General features: G+C 42.8%; 1 protein-coding gene across 1 annotated transcript in view; it reads left to right on the top strand.

Annotated features, from left to right (window-relative positions):
• The window catches only part of NFASC (neurofascin), a 183,770-nt gene extending 165,136 nt beyond the window's left edge, over positions 1-18,634 (top strand). Inside the window, exons 32-35 of the mRNA XM_040423988.1 lie at positions 910-1,065; positions 3,825-3,956; positions 5,624-5,693; positions 16,259-18,634. Of these exons, the coding sequence (XP_040279922.1) occupies positions 910-1,065; positions 3,825-3,956; positions 5,624-5,693; positions 16,259-16,490 (590 nt within the window). The 3' untranslated portion in view covers positions 16,491-18,634. The remainder of the gene's footprint in view (positions 1-909; positions 1,066-3,824; positions 3,957-5,623; positions 5,694-16,258) is intronic.
• The last annotated feature ends 1,550 nt before the right edge of the window (positions 18,635-20,184 follow it).

Below are 20,184 nucleotides of genomic sequence, written 5' to 3'. Positions count from 1 at the left end.
ATTCAAACATATTCCTCCTAGTTTAAGGTATGCCCAAATGAGTGGCACAAGATGACCAGCTTTGAAAAAAATATTTTTTGCTTTACTCTGGTGGGAATATGTTTAAAAAAAAAAAAAACACATTTAAAAAAAAAAAAGCTGACCATCTCATGTTACTCATCTCAGGATATCTTAAACCAAAAGGAACAGTATAGAGACATCTGTATGTGCAGTACGGGGGTCCCCTAACCCACCTATAAGCTGGCTGCTACATTCAGGCAGAGAATGAATGAGAAGGTGTCTGTGCACATTCGCTTGCTTAGCTGTTTCTGTAACTCCCATAGCAGGGGATTGAGAGGTCCTCTTTCTATACACGAGTCCACCTGGATGTGGCAGCCACTTAATGAAAGTGGTTGGGAGACTCCCTCTCTCCTCATAGGTTCAGGTTCCCGGGCTGGATACTGTGGATATCTCTAAAGTTGTTTTACCCCTTTAAAGTAGCAGCTCAGGCAATATGCCGACTCATGTATAGAAAATAGAAAAAAAAAATCTCTGAAAAATAAAAACAGATCAGAAAACAGATTATGCATCAGTAGCCCATTCTACTTAGTAAAAAAAAAAATGTAGGTGACACATTCCCTTTAACGTTACCATTTATTGCAAAAGTAGAGTATTTAGAAAGGAACAAGAGCATTGATGTGCTTATATGTTGTGGTGGATTTTGTACCCAGATTGCATTATATTTTATACAGAGTGTGCTATTCTGCTATAGAGAAAGAACTTTATTTATGCAGAATGTCCTGTGATTATTAGGATCACCATGTATATGAATGCTGGTGCTCGATTCATTTGCATGAAACATTTTGCCTTGGCCTCCCTTTCCCTTTCTGTCAAGTCAGACGACATTCATCCTCAGCTCTTTCCTATCAGGTAATAACATGAGCAGAACTGTTCCCGTTAGGGGTCATCCCCCTGCATCAATTCAGCTGTCTGATCTGGTCCCTGGGATGACCTACAGAGTACGGGTTTATTCCCAGGAGCACCACGCGGTCACAAGCCCATTTGTGACTTTCGAGACCAACTCAGGTGAGGGATCTATCTTTTCGGTGACAGCACAGACACATGGTTTTTTTTAACCCTTGTCATCCAGTTTGTGTGGAAGATGCCTCCTGCCAGCAATGCCATTACATTGATATTGTTCATTTAATATTGAAATGTGAAAGAAAGGTTGTTCTTATGCTATGAATTTACAAAAAGAGGTTACCTAATAAGGGCCTTGGTGCCAATTCACATGGAATGGAAATCAGGAAGAAAATTGATTCTTCCATAAAAGCTCAATGTTGCAGCATGGCTTATCCTTCTCGAGCTTTAGGCCTCATGCACACAACCATATCCATGTTGTTGTCTGCAAACTGCTGATCCACAAAATATGGATACCGGCCATGTGCATTCTGCATTCATTTCTGTGGTGGAACTGGCTGTTCTAGTCTACAAAATGGATAAAAATAGGACGTTCTCTGTAATTTGGGGAATGACCACACGGATGTGGACAGCACATGGATGAAATCCATATGCTGTCCACATTTTTTGAGGACCCATAGAAATGAATGAGTCCGCGTGCGTGTGCATGAGGTCTAACCCATTATTGTTTGTTGCTTTTACTTTTTAATTCTCATGTTTTTTTCCTTCTTTTTTATGTTTCTCCTATTAGTGATAACAATCTATATTGTTTTCTGGAAAAGTTTCGTTCTAATATATGTACACTTTTTTGGCGAGCTGTTTAGAGTGCTGTAATTTTTTTTTAGATAAAAACTATAGTTAGAGCATCTTCTTCTAAATATGTATACGTCTTTCAATAAAAGATTAGATGTTATTGTCTTCATAAAGATCTTTTATGAACTGTGCCTATAAAAGCAGGGAATTTTCATAAAAGGAGCAGAAAATTCAGAATATTCACATATATTGAATACTAAAGAAACAGTAATGTGTTTTTTAAGATTGTTTTTTAGGTTAAATATAAAACAGAAGAATGTTGTTGTTTTTCTTGGGTGACATCAGACGTGTTGGCTGATTAAACCCTATGATATACAGCGAGCATGCTCAACCTGCGGCCCTCCAGCTGTTGCAAAACTACAACTCCCAGCATGCCTGAACAGCCTACAGCTATCAGCCTACAGCAGGTGGGAGTTGTAGTTTCACAACAGCTGGAGGGCCGCAGGTTGAGCATGCCTGACAGTATGCGTTCATTAGGTCTGTCATTAACAACTTTAGGAACTAGAAATAGTTTGGAGGGCACTCAAATATCTAATGTTGCAAGGAACCGTCTTTTATTTATATATTATACCTATTTGATACCATCACATGATTGTACACACAAATATATCCATGATCAACTCCAATATGAATTTACGATCAAATAGATATATACAGTATCACAAACATAAACCACTGATGGATGTTCTTAAGTTTAGTCAGTTAATATTGGCATATAATATATATCTTGAGACTCCAAATTATCTTATCACAATTACTTCGATGTAGTTCTCAATTCTACTGACATTAATACATTTATATTGACTTGGACGTCTTTAGTCTACTTTTTATGGAAACATTTTTTTTTTTTTTCGTAAGCTGTTAAATGGTTATCCTTTGATGAAAACATGGATAAATGTTTGTGGTTAATATGCCAAGCTTACTATTATTTGCTACAAGGATATTCAGTGTCCTGATTGTAGCTGTAAGAAGAACCATGTCATGCCTGATTCTTCATGTTTATCATGGGGTCAGGAGATATAGCTGTCATGCAAACAATGTTGAGTCTTTGTTGAATCTTCTAACAATCTTATGTAAAATTTCTACTTCGCACTAACGTTCCTGTGAACACTCATTCCCGATAATCTGCCAGTGTAAAGGTGCTGACGATCACCTGATGAACGAGCGAAACACTAGTTTATCGGGTGATCCTGTCGTTTGTGCAGGCACCTAACTTATCATTTCTGGGCAGCAGATTGTGCTTTCTAAACAGCGATTGGCTGCCCAGAAACAATGCAGCTCTATGAGGACGAGCGATCGCAATAATGATCCCTCATCCTCATACTGGGGAGGTGATCGCTACATGTAAATTCATTACTTCACCCCCACGGACCAAGCAGTCGACTGTCGGGAAGGAATGCACCTTCCCGACAGCTGGCTTCTCCTCGGCACGTGTAATTGTGCCTTTACTTGGAATCTACCTCTAATCAATATGAATTAAGAAATTGGTGTAAATATTCCTTTGTTTCTCTGTGTGATAAGATTATTTGTGCCTTCATGGGTTTGCCCACAAATCGCCACCATTCTCCTTCTTGTTGTATGTATGATGTAATAGTAATGATGTTATAAACTGTACAGTACGTGGTCGCAGATGTCACCATATTCCATTCTTCAGTCATTGGTTAAAAACTGTAAGAATTGTTCTCTTCTGATTTCCTCTTGCTCTTGAATATTTAATTAGAGGATTTCCCATCTCTGGTCCTCAACAGCCCCCAAAATACTGAATTTCATGGTCTCTTCACATGAGCTCCAGAGAATCTGCCTGATTGACTCATACGTAGCCAACTTCTCTGCTGTAAAGAGATCCTAAACAGACTGCACTGTCTGGGTTGCTTGAAAGACAAGGTTGGGGATCAGTATTACAAGATCTGTGATTTACAGATTTTTCATCATTTTTTAATGCTACTACCTAAACTATTTTCTTTCTCTATGTGTTGATTCTGTGTTCTTTGTTCTACATGTCATCAGTGTTCCTTCTATTCGTGTGATATACAGAGCTCTATTATAACCAGTCTTCTGCTTATCACTGACAGCTTACACAAAGAACCAGGTGGACATTGCTACCCAGGGCTGGTTCATTGGACTCATGTGTGCAGTGGCTCTTCTGGTGCTCATCTTACTGATAGTTTGCTTCATCAAGAGGAGTCGAGGAGGAAAATACCCAGGTGAGGGACACATACCTCAAAACAAAATTGATTTGATGGTTTCTACAAAATCATACGTCTAAAACATTCCCAAGTTTTTTGTGTATTTCTATGTTTGTATCTGTGACAATTCAGTGTTAGCAGTGGCTATTTTGTTGGGTACACCGTCTTTTTCTTGGACTCTTTTTTTGCTTGTAAAAAAAACCCATGAAATTAAAAACCCCATGAAATGTTTTTAGTCTAGAGGAAAGCTTCTGTAAAGTGCCACACACCGAGCATGCTGACTGCAATTAAAAAACTAAAATAATTTTAACTGCAGCACTGCAGCATTTAAACAATGCTCATTTTGTATGTAGGAGCCTAATGTGTACCAGGGAAACATTCCCACACCAAACCACCAGACTCAATCAACACTTGGCAAGATGGATCAGTGGATTCATAAAGGGGATTTTTTTTTTTTTTTTTTTTTTTTTTTGGTGAACCTGTTTACCGTCTAGCTTCATTTTTCACTTCTTAGGCTACTTTCACACTGGCGTTTTGGTTTCCGTTTGTGAGAACCGTTCAGGGCTCCCACAAGCGGTCCAAAACAGATCAGTTTTGCCCTTAATGCATTCTGAATGGATAAGGATCCGCTCAGAATGCATCAGTTTGGCTCCGTTCAGTCTCCATTCCGCTTTGGAGGCGGACACCAAAACAAAACTGAGCCAAATGGGGGACGGATCCGTTTTATATTGTGCCATATTGTGTCAGTGAAAACGGATCTGTCCCCATTGACTTACATTTTGTGTCAGGACAGATCCGTTTTCACTGACACAATATGGCACAATAATAAACGGATCCGTCCTCCATTGACTTTCAATGGTGTTCAAGACGGATCCGTTTTGGCTATGTTAAAGATAATACAAACGGATCCGTTCTGAACAGATGCATGCGGTTGTATAATCTGAATGGATGCGTTTGTGCAGATCCATGACGGATCCGCACCAAACGCGAGTGTGAAAGTAGCCTTAGCTGGTAGAATTGGAGCCAGGTGTGGACTTTTCCTTCAATATGCTGTACAATTTGTTATACTCTTCGGCGTACCAGTATTGGCCCCATGTAGTACATCTGGTTTAAAAAACTCATTTTTAAATTCCATAGTAGGATTTCATAGTTCGGTGTCAAAAGCAGAGAGTGACTAAAATAATTCTCTCTTATGCAGTAGGACCCATCTAGTCTATGCATTACAACGACAACCAATTGATTTCAGTGGGAACTGTGTAATGCTTTATTTCCCCTGTGGAGATGCTGCAGCAGAATAGAACTCTTTTTTCCAGGTTCCTACACAGTTTTATAGCCGTCTGTTTGGGTCCTAGCATCAGGATACCCTATGATCATCAGGATACCCTATGATCATGGTCAGAAGACTCTTCTAACAAGAAAATGTAAAGTGGTATTCCAGTTATAGAACCATTAGATCGGTGGGGGTCCTACCGAATAGGGGATAACTTTATATAACCGGAAACCCCTTTTAAGTAAGTTGTGTCATATCGTAATTTTTTAGAGCAATGAAGTTTCAAGTCATTAAAGTTAGCTAGTTATATTTATCCAGATAGTAAGCGAGCAGAGTTGTTCCACAATATTTAAAAGGATTGGGTAATAATGAGTAATGAGTGCCACAAACATAACTTTTTGTTTATGCCCTTCAGTGAGAGAAAAGAAAGAAGTGGCACTAGGTCCTGAAGATCAGAAAGATGAAGATGGTTCATTTGACTACAGGTAAAAGAAGAATGTGTAGGGTGGCATATCCAAATTTAATAAAATGTGAAACACAGTTAATTAAAGGGGAAAAAACATATACAGGGACGGACTGGCCATAGACCCTACAGGGAAATCTTCTAGTGGGCTGATGCCCAGTGGGCCGCCCACCTCACTTCTGCTGGCCGGGTATGTAGCAATCTGATGCTCTCAGCATTGTTTAATGCTAGGTACATCAGGTAATTATGCACCTAGTCGGCGGCGGGAAGTGCCCTCCTGCATTCAACTGTATTGCCATCCTCAGGACTGTGATACAGTTGAATACTGCAGCTGTGGGGGCAGTATTTTATGCTGGCCCTGCCTTCTGTTAATTTGGACCAACCTACAACGTGGGGCCACATTTATTTATTTATTCCCAGTCCGCCCCTGAACATATGTATAGATACATAAATACGTACATGGACAGTGTTACATTTGTAGTACATCGTTACTTACAGTGACCTTTAAGTTATGCATACACATTAAGTATTTCTGATTATAGAGCACATAAACAAAATGTTTAATTAATATGCCACCATTCCTTAGTATTTCAATGTCACACTTGTTCAGTGCCGAACACAACGGTTCACAGCGTCACACACAGGACAGTCCTCCACCGCTGTCCCAGACCGGCCTGTGCATGTAACATCTGTGCCTTTGTCTCCTACTCGCTACCCAGGAAGGAGCACAGGTGAGGGACGTCACTGCCTATGTGTCACCCTCTGTGCTTTGTGTTTGACAGACATCTCCCTGAAATCCTACAATAAAATCCTCAAATAATCAATTAAATGTATGGACTAGCTCTGAGAACAGCTGAGACACATAAGTGCCTCCTCATCCAGATCCGTGGTCCAAGGATGCAAACAGCTAAAGAGCAAAGCTGGATGAAACGCCAGACCTAACCACCTAAACTGTGTTCACTGTAACATGATGTCACAGGACATACATTTTTCATAAGCCACGGTGTTATGTGCAACCCTGCATCAGATTCTCTGAATTGATGAGTGTCTGAATCTATGTCCATGTGATAGCGACATGGTGTCTCTTACCGTTATTATAGTGTCTGCTTCTCTCTCCCTCCTCCACATGTCTCTCATCTCTTTCTATTCTATCACATATGGCCCTGTCTCTTCTCTTCATAAAACATGCTCATGTGTCCATTTGTTCCATGAAGGTTTTTTGGAAGGTAGGATAAATCCTTTTTGGCCTTCTAGGCCTTAAACTACTGTTATTAATCTAATGTAATCATCATTAATCCCATAACCTCAACCGATTACATCATAACATGGTAATCCACATTAATCTCTTTAATTTAAAATTTACTAATGTAGCCGGCAGAATACAGTTTGTTACCTTAACATAGCTACCGTTTTTAGAATACCAAACATAGTGGGAGCACAATCTTTTATTTTTTTCTTCAGCTGCCTGCTGAACTGGTGTTAACTGAGATGAAAGTAGCATCTAGACCCTAGAAGAGCATGCCTTCTCAGATTCTTTTTTACTGGGGCCTCACCAACAGTCCTAGCCCTTGCCAATAATTTTAAAGATTGCCTTCATTTATCTGGAAATGTGTCTTCTGGGCACAATAGAACATTACAATATGCACAAAGAAGTTATGGTGTTAAGGCTACTTTTCACACTAGTATTTTTTCTGGATCTGCCAGGGTTCAGCAAAAACGCTTCCATTACTGATAATACAACCATCTGCATCCTTTAGGAACGGATCCGGTTGTATTATCTTTAACATTGCCAAGACGGATCCCTCATGAAATCCATTAAAAGGACGATCCGTTTTCTATTGCTCCACATCCGAGGACGGAAAGCAAAATACAACATGTTGCGGTTTGCTCTCCGGTCTGGGAACGTAACTAAACGGAACGGAATGCATTTTGGAGCATTCCGTTCAGTTTTGTCCCCATTGACAATGAATGGGGACAAAACTGAAGCATTTGTTTCCCGGTATTGAGCCCCTATGACGGATCTCAATACCGGAAAACTAAAACGGTAGTGTGAAAGTAGCCTAAACCAGAGAAAGACTTGTGAAGCATACAGTAAGTTCTCTCAGAACGTCTTCCCTAGCTGCCTCTCACCGGTGAGGCCCACCTCACAGTTTGAGAAGAACTGCTCTAGAGGATGCAAGAAGCAACCTATTGACTCCTATAGAATTGACAGGTTGCATGGATCAGTAGCACAGTTAAAATGAAATAGCTGTTCGGCCCTTTTTTAGTCTCTTGTGTCATACCTTGTCACAGGCACTGACTGCAACAGACGGCTGAATACATTTCATTTGTTTCCTGAGGGTTATATATAAACTACATACTTAACCATTAACCCCCTCCAAATCCGTAGAGGCTGCTTTTTTTATACATTTTTACTTTGTGTTTGGTGTTTCGTTGATGGAAAGCAGTGGGATGTCCCCAGAGTTCCCCGTCATTTACAACATGCAATGAAATGTATACTTTTACCAGCTTTTCTAGAGCTTACAACAGAGGGACATTCCCCAAACATGACACTGGGGCCAACCAGCAGTCTCTCATTTTACCAGTCTGTCATTGGCAGATTTACAGCTGTACTGGACTCTTTCCATTTTTAATCATTCCCTTAAAGGGGTTGTCCCATTGAGGCCTTTTATTGCCGAGATGGAAAAAACGCACAGTAAGTGCCAGCCCAGGGAGGTAGAGTTATGGAAAATGGGAGCTACGCAAACAGTAAGCTACGCTGTCTCCGTAAGCTGCCCAGGATATTTAGCTGTGCTATGCTGTTTGTGCAGTTCCCATTCACTGCTGTGGGAGTTTCAGAAACAGCGGAGCGCCAGACGCTCACCATTTAGGTAACTCTGGCCACCCCAGGCTGACGCTTAATGGAGGTTATTCCCATTTGGGCCATTAAATGCCAAAATGAGACAACTACTTTAACTAAGGCTATGTTCACATTGTCTGTATTTGCCTTTGGCAAATAATTCATGACAGAAGGTCAAGAAAGATACCCGAATTGCTGTCGCGGATCCACACAAGGATTAGCGCTATTGCTGATTTACATATTTTCCATGTGGAATACAGAGCATATTCTTTGCATATAGAGAATGCTGCCTATTCCATGATGATTTCTTCCACTACATGGGGATGGGATATCCTATCCCTTTGGATGCAGTGTCCGTGGATTTGATGAGGATCTAAGTCCGCACCTAAATCCTTATCAGATCCTGAACATGTGAGCATAGCCTAACTATACTGTGAAGGAAACTCAATAACCTTTTCATTTATCCATCCCCTGAGCAGCACTTTCCAGTAACCTTGTCAGATTTGTTTGGAGTCGTCTTTTATTTTCTCTGTGTTGTTCATCAGAAAGCGAAGCTTTCAGTTACAGATGTATTTATACCACAGCCATTACTGCAATGCTTCTACAGGAGAATACCACCAGAGTATGGCATGCGATGGAGCATGCCATGCCATTATTCCGGCACAGATTCATACGGAATCTGTATAAAATTGGAGGCGCATAAAGGTACAGTATAAGCCCATAGCATTCTATGGGAGACATATTAGGGATCAATACACCGGGGTCCATAATATGGTCGTTTGCGTAAAGCAGTAATAATTTAGTTGTGTCATAGTTACAAGAGTGAATAGTTAAGTATTCAGTCGTATTGTACTTACTAGTTGTAGACCACACTGTACAGAGGAATTGAGTGTGTTTTTTGGTCATCTGTATAAAAAAAACTCAGCAAAAGGATTGAATTATTTCATATGGAAAGGTAAAAGAACAGATGGGATCCTTGTATGCTCTGCTGGAAATTTTGGCAAGAAAGAGGTTGAGTCATTGCAAAGAGATGTGTCATCTTAAGGGCTCATGCACACAAACTTATTTTTTTCGTGCCAGACACAAAAATATAGAACTTGTCCTATTATTGTCCGCATTACGGACAAGGATAGGACTGTTCTAATATGGACAGGACATTTCGTTCCACAAAATGTGGAGCACACACGACCGGTATCCGTGTTTTTGCGGATCCGCAATTTGCGACCGCAAAACAGACTACAGTCGTGTGCATGAGCCCTAATTGTTAGGTCACTTTAACACAGTCAGTGTTTGATCAGTGATTTACCTTCAGTGATTGTGAGTCAAAATAAGGTGCAGGTCAAACTCAAATCAGATGCAAATCTTTCCATTATGCTTTATCTCTGTGTACCCTCCGCTCCTGGTTTTTGGCTAATAATCACTGATAGATGGGACTAACTAAATACTGACTGTGTGAAGCCTTAAGGTGCCTTCACACATTCACGTTTTGTTCAGATTTTTTATCAAGTTTTTGATGCCAAAACCAGGAGTGGATTCAAAAAAGAGAGACATGAGTCCCTCAAGGGATTCTCCAGGCTCAGATGTAGTTCCCTATTGCTTTTAATCTGCCCTTAAAGGGGTGTTCCAAGATTTTTATACTGATGACCTATCCTCAGAGTAGGTCATCAGTATCTGATCGGTGGTGGTCCGAAACCCGGGACCCCCACTGATCAGCTTTTTGAAAGCCGCATCCTTCTCTCTGCTTTTCCTAGGCCAAGTGATGACATGTTCATGTGTCACGCAGCCTAGGTGTAGCTCAGCTCTATTCAAGTGAATAGGGCTGAGCGCGATACCAAGAACAGCCCCTATACAATGTATGGCACTGTGCACAGGAGGAGCACCGCTGCCTTCTCAAAACAGCTGATAGGCAAGGATCCCACCCCCCAGACCCCCAACCAGAGGATAGATCATCAGTAAAAAAAAATTGGAAAACCCTTTTAAGGAGTACATTTCTAAAGTACACTATTTACCAGTGATACGCTTTATCCGAATTCCAAAAGAATGTCACGACCCCTTTGCACAGGATTTTTCTGTGATGTTCTGTTTGATTTCGGCGGCCTTTCTTTTGGCTTTGAACGACACATCAGTTGTGACTTATCTTTGAGGAGCTGGCCCCAGATCAGCAGTAGCAGCAGGGGGCAGTAGCTCTGATATTATGCACCTGGGTGGTGGACGATCCATTGAAGCTCTCCAGTCTTTTCTTTCAGGTAGTCGATTGAGCAATATATCAGTTCTGGCTTCAGTCTAAGGCCCCTTGCAGATGAGCGTTTGTCACGCTGCGAATCCGCAGCGCAGCTCCCGGCCTGACCTCCCAGCACTGACAGGGTCACATAGCATTATATTGATTTTTGATGCTTTGTAACCCTTAAGCCTCATGCAGACATCCGTGGAACACGGTCCGTGAGATACCAGACTGGCATTTCAGGAGCGCACGGCGTCATTGGTTGCTATGATGCCGTGCTCTTCGTGCCGCTGCTGCTGTACAGAAATACACTCTTATGATGACGCCATGCGCTCCTGCAATGCCAGTCCGGTATCTCACGGACCGTGTTCCACAGACGTCTGCATGAGGCTTAAGGGTTACATAACATCATAAATCAATATAATGCTATGTGACCTTGTCAGTGCTGGGAGGTCAGGCCGGGAGCGTGACACGCGCTCGTCTGCAAGGGGCCTAAGGGTGGTTGCTGATTCAGCCGAACAGTCTGCAGGAGATGTCAGGGAAACAACCCCTGAGCATGACAGGTGTTAACAGAAAAGTTGGGTGAGCACCAGTAATGTTACAAACTAGTTTGGTGTGTGTTACTGTAGGCGAGTATTAGTGAAGAATAGAGGCCCAGATTTACCAATCGAAAAAAAGATAGTGTAAGCTTAGACAGGCTGTCTATCCCTGCACCAGATTTATCACAGGCAGGGCCGGCCTTTGGGGTGTGCGGGCTGTGCGGCCGCACAGGGCGCCAATAGCAACAGGGGCTCCGGGCGGCCGACAGCTCGCAATGTAATATGCGGCAGGCGAGGCGGCACTTGTGTTCTCCCTCGGGGCGGGGCAGGCACTGAGATGAGCCAGGGCTGGAGATGATAGTTCTCTGCCCCGCCGCCGATGTTCTATTCAGCAGCGCAGAAGGAGTCTCTCCCTCCCCCCTGTGCTGCTGCCCCCGCCGCTGCCAATAAGAAGAGAGACGGGAGGAGGAGGGGAGGGGCTGTGGCCACTGCGCCACCAATGAAGATAACTGACCTGAAATACAAATACAGGAGGCGGGTGCTGGAATCAAATAGCCGACGCCCGACCTCTATGACAGGGAGCTGCGATCAGCTGCAGTTGAGTTAACCCTTCAGGTGCGGTACCTGAGGGGTTAACTGTCGCTGATCGCAGCTCCCTGTCACAAAGGTCGGGTGCCGGCTATTTGATTCCGGCACCCGCCTCCTGTATTTGTATAAGAAACGTTGGTGGCACAGTGCGCCCCCCCCCCCCCCCCAACACCCCAGTATAAGAAACATTGGTGGCTCAGTGGGAAGTGCCAATGAGGGTTAAAAAATAATAAAAAAAATTAACTCACCTCCTCCAGTTGATCGCGCAGCTGCCGGTCTCCTGTTCTTTCTTCAGGACCTGTGGTGACGTCACTGAGCTCATCACATGGTCCATTACCATGGTGATGGATCATGTGATGTATCATGTGATGAGCACAGTGATGTCACCACAGGTCCTGAAGAAAGAACAGGAGACGATCAATTGGAGGAGGTGAGTTAATTATTTTTTATTTTTTAACCCTCATTGGCACTGCCCACTGCGCCACCAATGTTTATTATATTGAGGGGGGGCTCACTGCACCACCAATGTTTATTATATTGAGGGGGGGCGCACTGCACCACCAATGTTTATTATATTGGGGGGGGCGCACTGCGCCACCAATGTTTATTATACTGGGGTGTTGGGGGGGCGCACTGCACCACCAATGTTTATTATACTGGGGGGGGGGGCACTGTGCCAATGTTTATTATATTGGGGGGGGGCGCACTGCGCCACCAATGTTTATTATACTGGGGTGTTGGGGGGGGCGCACTGCGCCACCAATGTTTATTATACTGGGGGGAATTATGGGCCAGTGCACAGGTGCGGTGATCGGATGGATGTTCTCAGCTGGACACCAGCCGACACTGCGCATGCGTTGGGAGCCTCACCAGCGGTTAGGGTAGGAAAAAAGCACTGGCCCGTACGTAATTTTTCCCTTCCCTAACCGCTGATGAGGCCCCCGGTGCATGCGCAGTGTCGGCCGGTGTCCAGCTGAGAACATCCATCCGATCACTGCGCCTGCGCACTGGCCCATAGTTTTTCCCTACCCTAACCGCCGGCGAGGCTCCTGGCGCATGCGCACTCTGCTGTGAAATTTCCCTAACCTGTCGTTGTGCACCTGCGCGGCGCTGCACACCTCCTCACGTCATGTCCGGTGCGACCGGAAGTGACGAGGGTAGGGAAATCTCACGAAGTAGGGAAGTATAACATTACACGGGCCTTTGGGGTGTGCGGGCTGGTAACTACTTGTTGTTTTTTTTGGGGGGGGGGGGGGGCGCCACAAGGTTAGTTCGCACAGGGCGCCTGAACACCTAAGGCCGGCCCTGATCACAGGGGCTCAGGGAGGATGATAAATGTGGTGCAAGGATAGACACTGTTCTCTGACTCTTTACCAACTATTGGTTGGCTTACTGTGAAACAGATTTTACGCTAGAATAGCACATCTTAGGCCTGCCCCTTTCCCGTGATACCCCACACACTTTCTGCGAAGTCCCCTCCTTAGCATGACAGAAAAAAAGTGTAGAAGCCCTTTGCAATTTGCATTACTTTTTTAACATTTTTGGGGCACACACATTAGTAAATCTGGGACACAGGGATTTGATTTCAACGAAGCCCTTTAATACTTTCTCTCGTATACTGATCCACTCCTCGATTTGACTTTACAAACTGCATCACAAAGCCTGCACATGTAAGAGCACCTACCTACAGGCTCAAATCACACCCTGTACGGTCAGTACGTTCCAAACAGTCCCACAGAATATATAGGTAGACGTATGCTGTGTGCCTATACAGTTAAATACGTCTGCTATAGTTTGGCATAAAACTAAAATGTACAGTGTGGTATACTTTTTCTATTCAGTATTGAAAGTGCAGTGGACTACGCTTTTCAGCACAGCTGGGTCTGTAGGATTCTGAAGTATCGTTGCCAAAAGTCTCATCTGCTCACTAAAATCTGTAGACGGGTTGCACAACCTGCAGTCCAGGGGCCACAAGCGGCCTGCAATGCCATTCTGTGCAGCCCCCAAACATCTGGTTCCAAACATGCTTGTCTGTGTCTGGTGGCTGCGTAGCATGAGAGCATGTAAGTAGTAATGGTGCACTGTGTGGCCGACTCTGGAATCCCCATATATCAGTAGAATGGGGGTCTCCTGACCCAGTGTGGCACTCCCATAGATAAGTAGATGAAGAGGAGAGGTGGTCGTGCATTCATGTGTCTTCATTATAGTTTTACTATAGTTTGGAGATAGTGGAGAGAACCACATTAATGCATGATCACTTCCCTTCTGGAGTGTAATTGGAGGAGAAGGGTTCCCCCATTCTCCTGGTAGGTGGAAGTTCTGGACGTGACACTAGCAATCAGACATTGATGGCCTATACTTTCAGTATGCCATAAATGTCTTGTATGGCGATTTATTTAGGCCCTTAAACTGTGTTCAAGACTACAATGAGGCCCTTGAACCATAAAAGGTTGTGCATCCCTGGTCTATAGGCATGTTGTTGTATACCCCAAGAGGTGACACTTTATCCTTAGAAGTATTTAGTATCTCCCCTGATTATTATTTTTTTTAAGTCCTAGTATAGGCAGATTTGGGGAATGGCCAAATGTAGCATAAATACTGTGGACTTTCTACGTGGAATTGTGTGCGCAGCATCTACATCATTTACAGTAGAAGCAAAGTGGATGAGATTATATAAAACTATTCCGCAACAATATCCACAAATAACTTGACATGCAATGCCGATTTTAATTCCTCAGCATGCCATTTTACAGTATGTAGTGGATATCTGCTGTGGGTTTCACTATTTGCAATTCAGATGGAGAAATCTGCGCCGATACGGCAGCATATCGGCAATAACCTCTGCAACAAAATCCATATATGTGTGGATTTTCCTGCTGCAGAATACTGACAGATCTACCACATGTGACTGTACCCTTAAGGAGATTATTCCTCCACTTTTCTTGGCTATTTTCAAGATTTTAGTTTGCTGTTTGTGAAAGGGGACTTTCTTTTTTCCACCCAGAAGCTGAAACCATTCGTTCTAACCTAATACTTCTCAGAGAGTTTGCTAAAGTTGAATTCGACAAAGGCTAATTCCTAATAGCTATATAGTTTAGACTCCAGTTTCATATATTTAATGGGGTTTTCCGGGAGTGCAATATTGATGACCTATTCTCAGGATAGGTCATCAATATCTGTTCGGTGGGGATCCAACTCCTGGCACTCAACTGTTTGTAGAGGCCTCCGCACAGCTTTTCAATAACAGCACTGTACACTGTATGGCATAGTAGCACGAGCCCATTCACTTAAATAGGACTGACGGGTACATAGGTCATGTGACCAATGACCGCGATGTCATTGGCCTAGCAAGAGATCACAGCGTTCACCGAAGCCCCGTGGCCTCTTCAAACAGCTGATCGGCAGGAATTGTCCTACCTCCACCAGTCTGATATTGATCACCTATACTGTGGATAGTTCATTGCTGATTTACTCCTGGAAACACATTTAATTAGAGAATGTGCTGCTCTCTAGAAACAGTTGTAGCAAACTCTTACCTTTCAGATATAAGGTCTGTAGACTTCTGACAGCAAACAGAAGATGCCGAGCAGTTAAAATACAGACTACATTAGAAAATTTATTTTAAAATACAATGATTGATCTTTATTTACATAAAACTGGAATACCCCTTTAAGTAAGTACAGTATGTTACTAAATTAACAAGAAGATTATGAAGACCAAGAGTTGCTGTTGTGGTATATTAACGTTGGAGAAAAATATCTTACATTGGCATACACTCTCATACACAGTAAAAAGTCACACATTGTACCAGGCTCGCCAGGTTTCAGCAAATGTCCAGTAGTTCAATTCGTAATTACTGTGTCTGCAAACCACTGCATTGTCTAATTTATCTACATGCCAACACATAAACAGCAGACCTCAGCAAATTATGTGCATTTATATTCCATTTGCCTTGTCAGCACTGTAGGCCATCTGCAATTAATGCCATGCACGAGTGTTGGGCATTGTACTTTCTACCTGGTAAGAAACTCAGCAGAAGTTTTCCTCTGCATCCTATTGCTTAAATGATCAGTGCTTCAAAGGCAACCACCGGAACGGACCATATTACTTTATGGTTAGGGTTCTACAGTAGACTGTGAAGCTTAGATGACCTCCATCACTATATTCTGCTCCTGGTTCTATCACCAAAGCAAAGGTCGTTCTTCTGTTAGCCCATATGATATTGTAATGTCCTGTATTTTATACCACACAATGTGATTTTCTTGCTGATTAATGCTTTTTTAACATTTTCCAACTAAACAAGTGTCCTTAGCGTCACATTCCACAATCTCATGGAGACTAACATCCTTCAACTACTATGTGGTCCACCATAAATATACTTGTTTCTTGTTCTTCTTTAGTGATGAAGACAACAAGCCACTTCAGGGCAGTCAGACTTCAATAGATGGAACTATAAAGCAACAAGAGAGCGATGACAGCCTTGTGGATTATGGTGAAGGAGGAGAAGGACAGTTTAATGAAGACGGCTCCTTTATAGGGCAGTATACAGTTAAGAAGGACAAGGATGAGACAGAGGGTAATGAAAGTTCAGAAGCCACCTCACCAGTCAATGCCATATATTCCCTGGCATAGGACAATTTCCACATCCCATCTTATCTCAAATTCTACCACATCCATGTCTTTGCCTCTCTGAGCTCTCCTAGGAACACCAGATACCCTTTTCACCCGGCTAGTTAACAATAGGAAACATGTACCTATGGAGATTCCTACTATTAGAAGAACCTCATCTGCAGTTCAGAAAAACGCCACAAGACGTGGAATCATGGACAGCTTTCTTTCTTCTTCTACAGCTGCTACAGTGTCTGCCCAAACCACATGCACAGTATTACTTGCTGGGACATTATCTCAGCCATGCCTTGCAGTCTGTTGACTATAGTTCCATTCAGTTCCACAGGAGGAAGACAATGACCTAATATTCACTTCTGTCTGATGTCCATTCAATTTCAGTCTAGGAAGATTGAAATCCATCCAGATTGAAGTCCACTCATTTTCACTCTGGGAACAATTACCATCTTTCACTTAAAGATCATAGTTTTACCCCAGTAGGTGACAACTTCTGATTGGAATAAAAGGAACGTATTATTTTTTCACCTTGCAATGTGGGAAGGCAATGGGATAAGTGATCTAAAACTCCTTTTAACTGTTCCCCATCTAGCAAAGAGGTCATGTAACTATTAATTTCCCCACCTCCTGTTTTAATGTGAATGTTTGTTGTGTTCCAGGGTTTTCTGTAATATAGACCATATAGGGCAATAAGGCACTCTGGATATGTGCTTCATTATCATTCCCCTCAGGACAGCATTCAATGCTATAACTGCTTGTGGGAGCCTGGCAATGCCATCGGACATGCCCCAGCATCATGGAGCTGTTGTCCATTGATTGTAGCTGCTACTTTTACATATCCCATTGTCTGATTTTCCAAGGCCAGCTCCTGCCATTTGCTGCCAGAAGGATATGAGTGGAGCCACAGAGGATAGTAAGCAACACAGGCACTGGTACTAACGACATAATTGTCCCCATTATATACATCCATCCTTAATTCTTTGTGCCACTAACAATCTATGCAGAAATTATGTCCATCTATGTCCTCTGCTTTTTCCAGATCACCCTGTTTTTGCCTATTCTTGTTTTGGGAAATTATAGTTGTTGGCACCAGAATGGGTGGGAGGGAGCCATCACTGATAATGGGTACCTGCTCCTTGCAGCACCTAGAACATGTGTAAATGATTGTGAATATAAAGAATGTTTGAGACATTGGAGGTGGCACTGGTGCTGATTGTGACAGTAAGTACACCAAGTCAATGTGTGTGATGTTGACATTGCTGCGCATGTGTACATATGAGTGTGTGTTTTCCAGGAGAGTATGGCACCCTTGCTGTGCATCTGTTGTATGTGTGTCAATGTCACTGCAGAGGTGCAAGTAAAATAGGACTTACAGATGTGCTATCCCTGCTGAACCTGAGCTAATAATGCCTTTGATGTGCAAGGAGGAGGCTGGAACTTCCACTGCTGTACCTGTGATTACATATCGGGTTTGGCAGAGTGTGTACCTATTAAGGAGAGCTGGCACTGCCTTAGTATATCTCAAGCTGTATCCTGAAGCTTTGCCAAATCTGGCCTTAAAAATCACCGGAAAGAAATGATATCACACATAGGTGCCCCGACCTCTCCATTTCTATAACACACACTCTGCCTTGTCTCTCCTTTTGCACTAAAGATTCCCTCATATCTTTTGTTTGACTTGTAAATATTAACTTATATCCATATTTAATTACCACTCAAAGAAACACTAATATATTTATATCACTGTACATTAACCGCAAGCATAATACTGGACTATTATAAGGATTGGGTAGCCCATATTGGTCTGTGGCACTGAAAGGGTTAATTGTATGCCAAGAGGAAACCCACAGTGCGTCATATGGAGACTTGACTTTTTCTTTTGTGCTATTCTTTGCCAGTCGTATTTTTTGAGAAATAAACACTCTCATAGGAGAATTGGTTAACTCCTTCATGCTGGAGAGTCCTGCCCCTCTTAAAGATTGAGATGTCAGTGTTTTCTCCTGTTGAATCTTCATTTCTATAGTTTTTTGTTTGGAGCGAGCAGAGAACTGCATGAGCATCACTAATACGTTTATATCCGTCTGTCGTCTGTTCCTTGTTTTGTCTTTTTTAATCACTGTAAAACAAAGAAATAAATTCCTTTTTTTTCTTTTTTTCTGCCTGTAATGATCTGTTCAGTTCCAGCTAAAAGTCTTCTTGTCACCACTTTAGAACTTTTTTAAAGTGGACTTGAGGGATTCCCTAAAAGGAATGCCCCACCATTGAATTCTACATCATATCTGTTAGATCATGGAAAACATTGGGGGTAATTTATGAATAGATATAGTAAAATTTTTGGCGTATATCTGTCGCAGATTCATTCGCAAAGGGAACCGAATCTTTGATTTTTTTCCCCATGTACACCAGTTCTAAAAAAAAACGAGGGCAGGCCGCCCAGCCGGTCTTATTCATCATTTCCTATGCCTGTTTTAGGTGTAGAAAATGATGAAAATCGACGCCAGCAATAGAACTGGAGTAGATTTAGTCCGGCGGTGGATGCGCCTAAGTTGTGTAGAGGGCGCCTCCTCTAAATAACTTAGGCGCATCAAGCACCAGCACAGCGTTATTAAAACCTGCATCTAAAACGCCAGTCTAAGGCTACTTTTACACTATAGGCACGGACATCCGGCAGGCTGTTCCGTCGGGTGAACAGCCTGTCGGATCCATCCTGTCGCTAGTGACCGTGTGCCTCCGGACTGCCGCTCCATCCCCATTGACTATAATGGGGGCGGGGGCGGAGTTCTGGCGAGGCACGGCGAGAGGCTGCCGGAATAAATGTCGGACATGTCGTAGACCCCAATAAACCAGAATCATTCTTTGCAGTTACATGCTTGTTTTGGCTCCCCCTGGTGTTCTTTTGACTCCGTCTCAGAACGTCCACCTAATGCATCTTTTTTGCATTGATTCTTATTGATTGTCCTGTACAATAGCAGGGATCCTTCTGCTGCTCTGTACAGGAGGATTCAGGCAGTCAGGCTGATCTACTGGACTTGTGTGGCCTCCTGCACTGGAGAGATTAGATGGCATTCTGAGAGGGAATCAAAAGAACAGCAAGGGGCGCTATAACAGCATGAATATCTTGCATGATGTAACAGACAGACCTCTTAATGCACCATGAAATATATGCACGTCATGGAATGACTTGTATTAAGGCAAACCATGGCATACATACATGTCTGTTATAGTGATTGCATGGGCAACAACGGAAGTTTGGGGGTGATTGAAAGCAGGGCGCTCACTTTTGTAATGAGAAAAGAGGGTGCTGATGGTTATCATGGTATCTAAGGGCCTAACAAAAGGCTCCCAAACTGCTAGAGGCATTTGTCTATTAAGCCATGACATTCGACATAGCCTAATAGATTTGCTGTCAGTAAAACCCTGACAAGCAACAGTGCTTTCGAATATTAAGTATTCCAAAGCACTGTGCAAGCAGTTCATGCTTCAGGTCCCCTAGTAAGACCAAAAACAGTAAAATAATGTTTTATAAGGTTTATAAAAAAAAGAGGTCTCCCCCCAAAAAAACTGCAAAAGACTACCTATTATCCAGACCAGATTTCATGTGACAGATTTTCATTTCCACCATATGCTACTCACATTAGTCACTATTAAGATCACCTGCCTAGATAACCACTTTTCAATACAATTTTGGCAGTCTTCTCAAATA

The sequence above is a fragment of the Bufo bufo genome, chromosome 3 (assembly GCF_905171765.1).
Source record: "Bufo bufo chromosome 3, aBufBuf1.1, whole genome shotgun sequence".
Taxonomy (NCBI): domain Eukaryota; kingdom Metazoa; phylum Chordata; class Amphibia; order Anura; family Bufonidae; genus Bufo; species Bufo bufo.
This window is presented reverse-complemented; position numbering and strand designations above follow the sequence as displayed.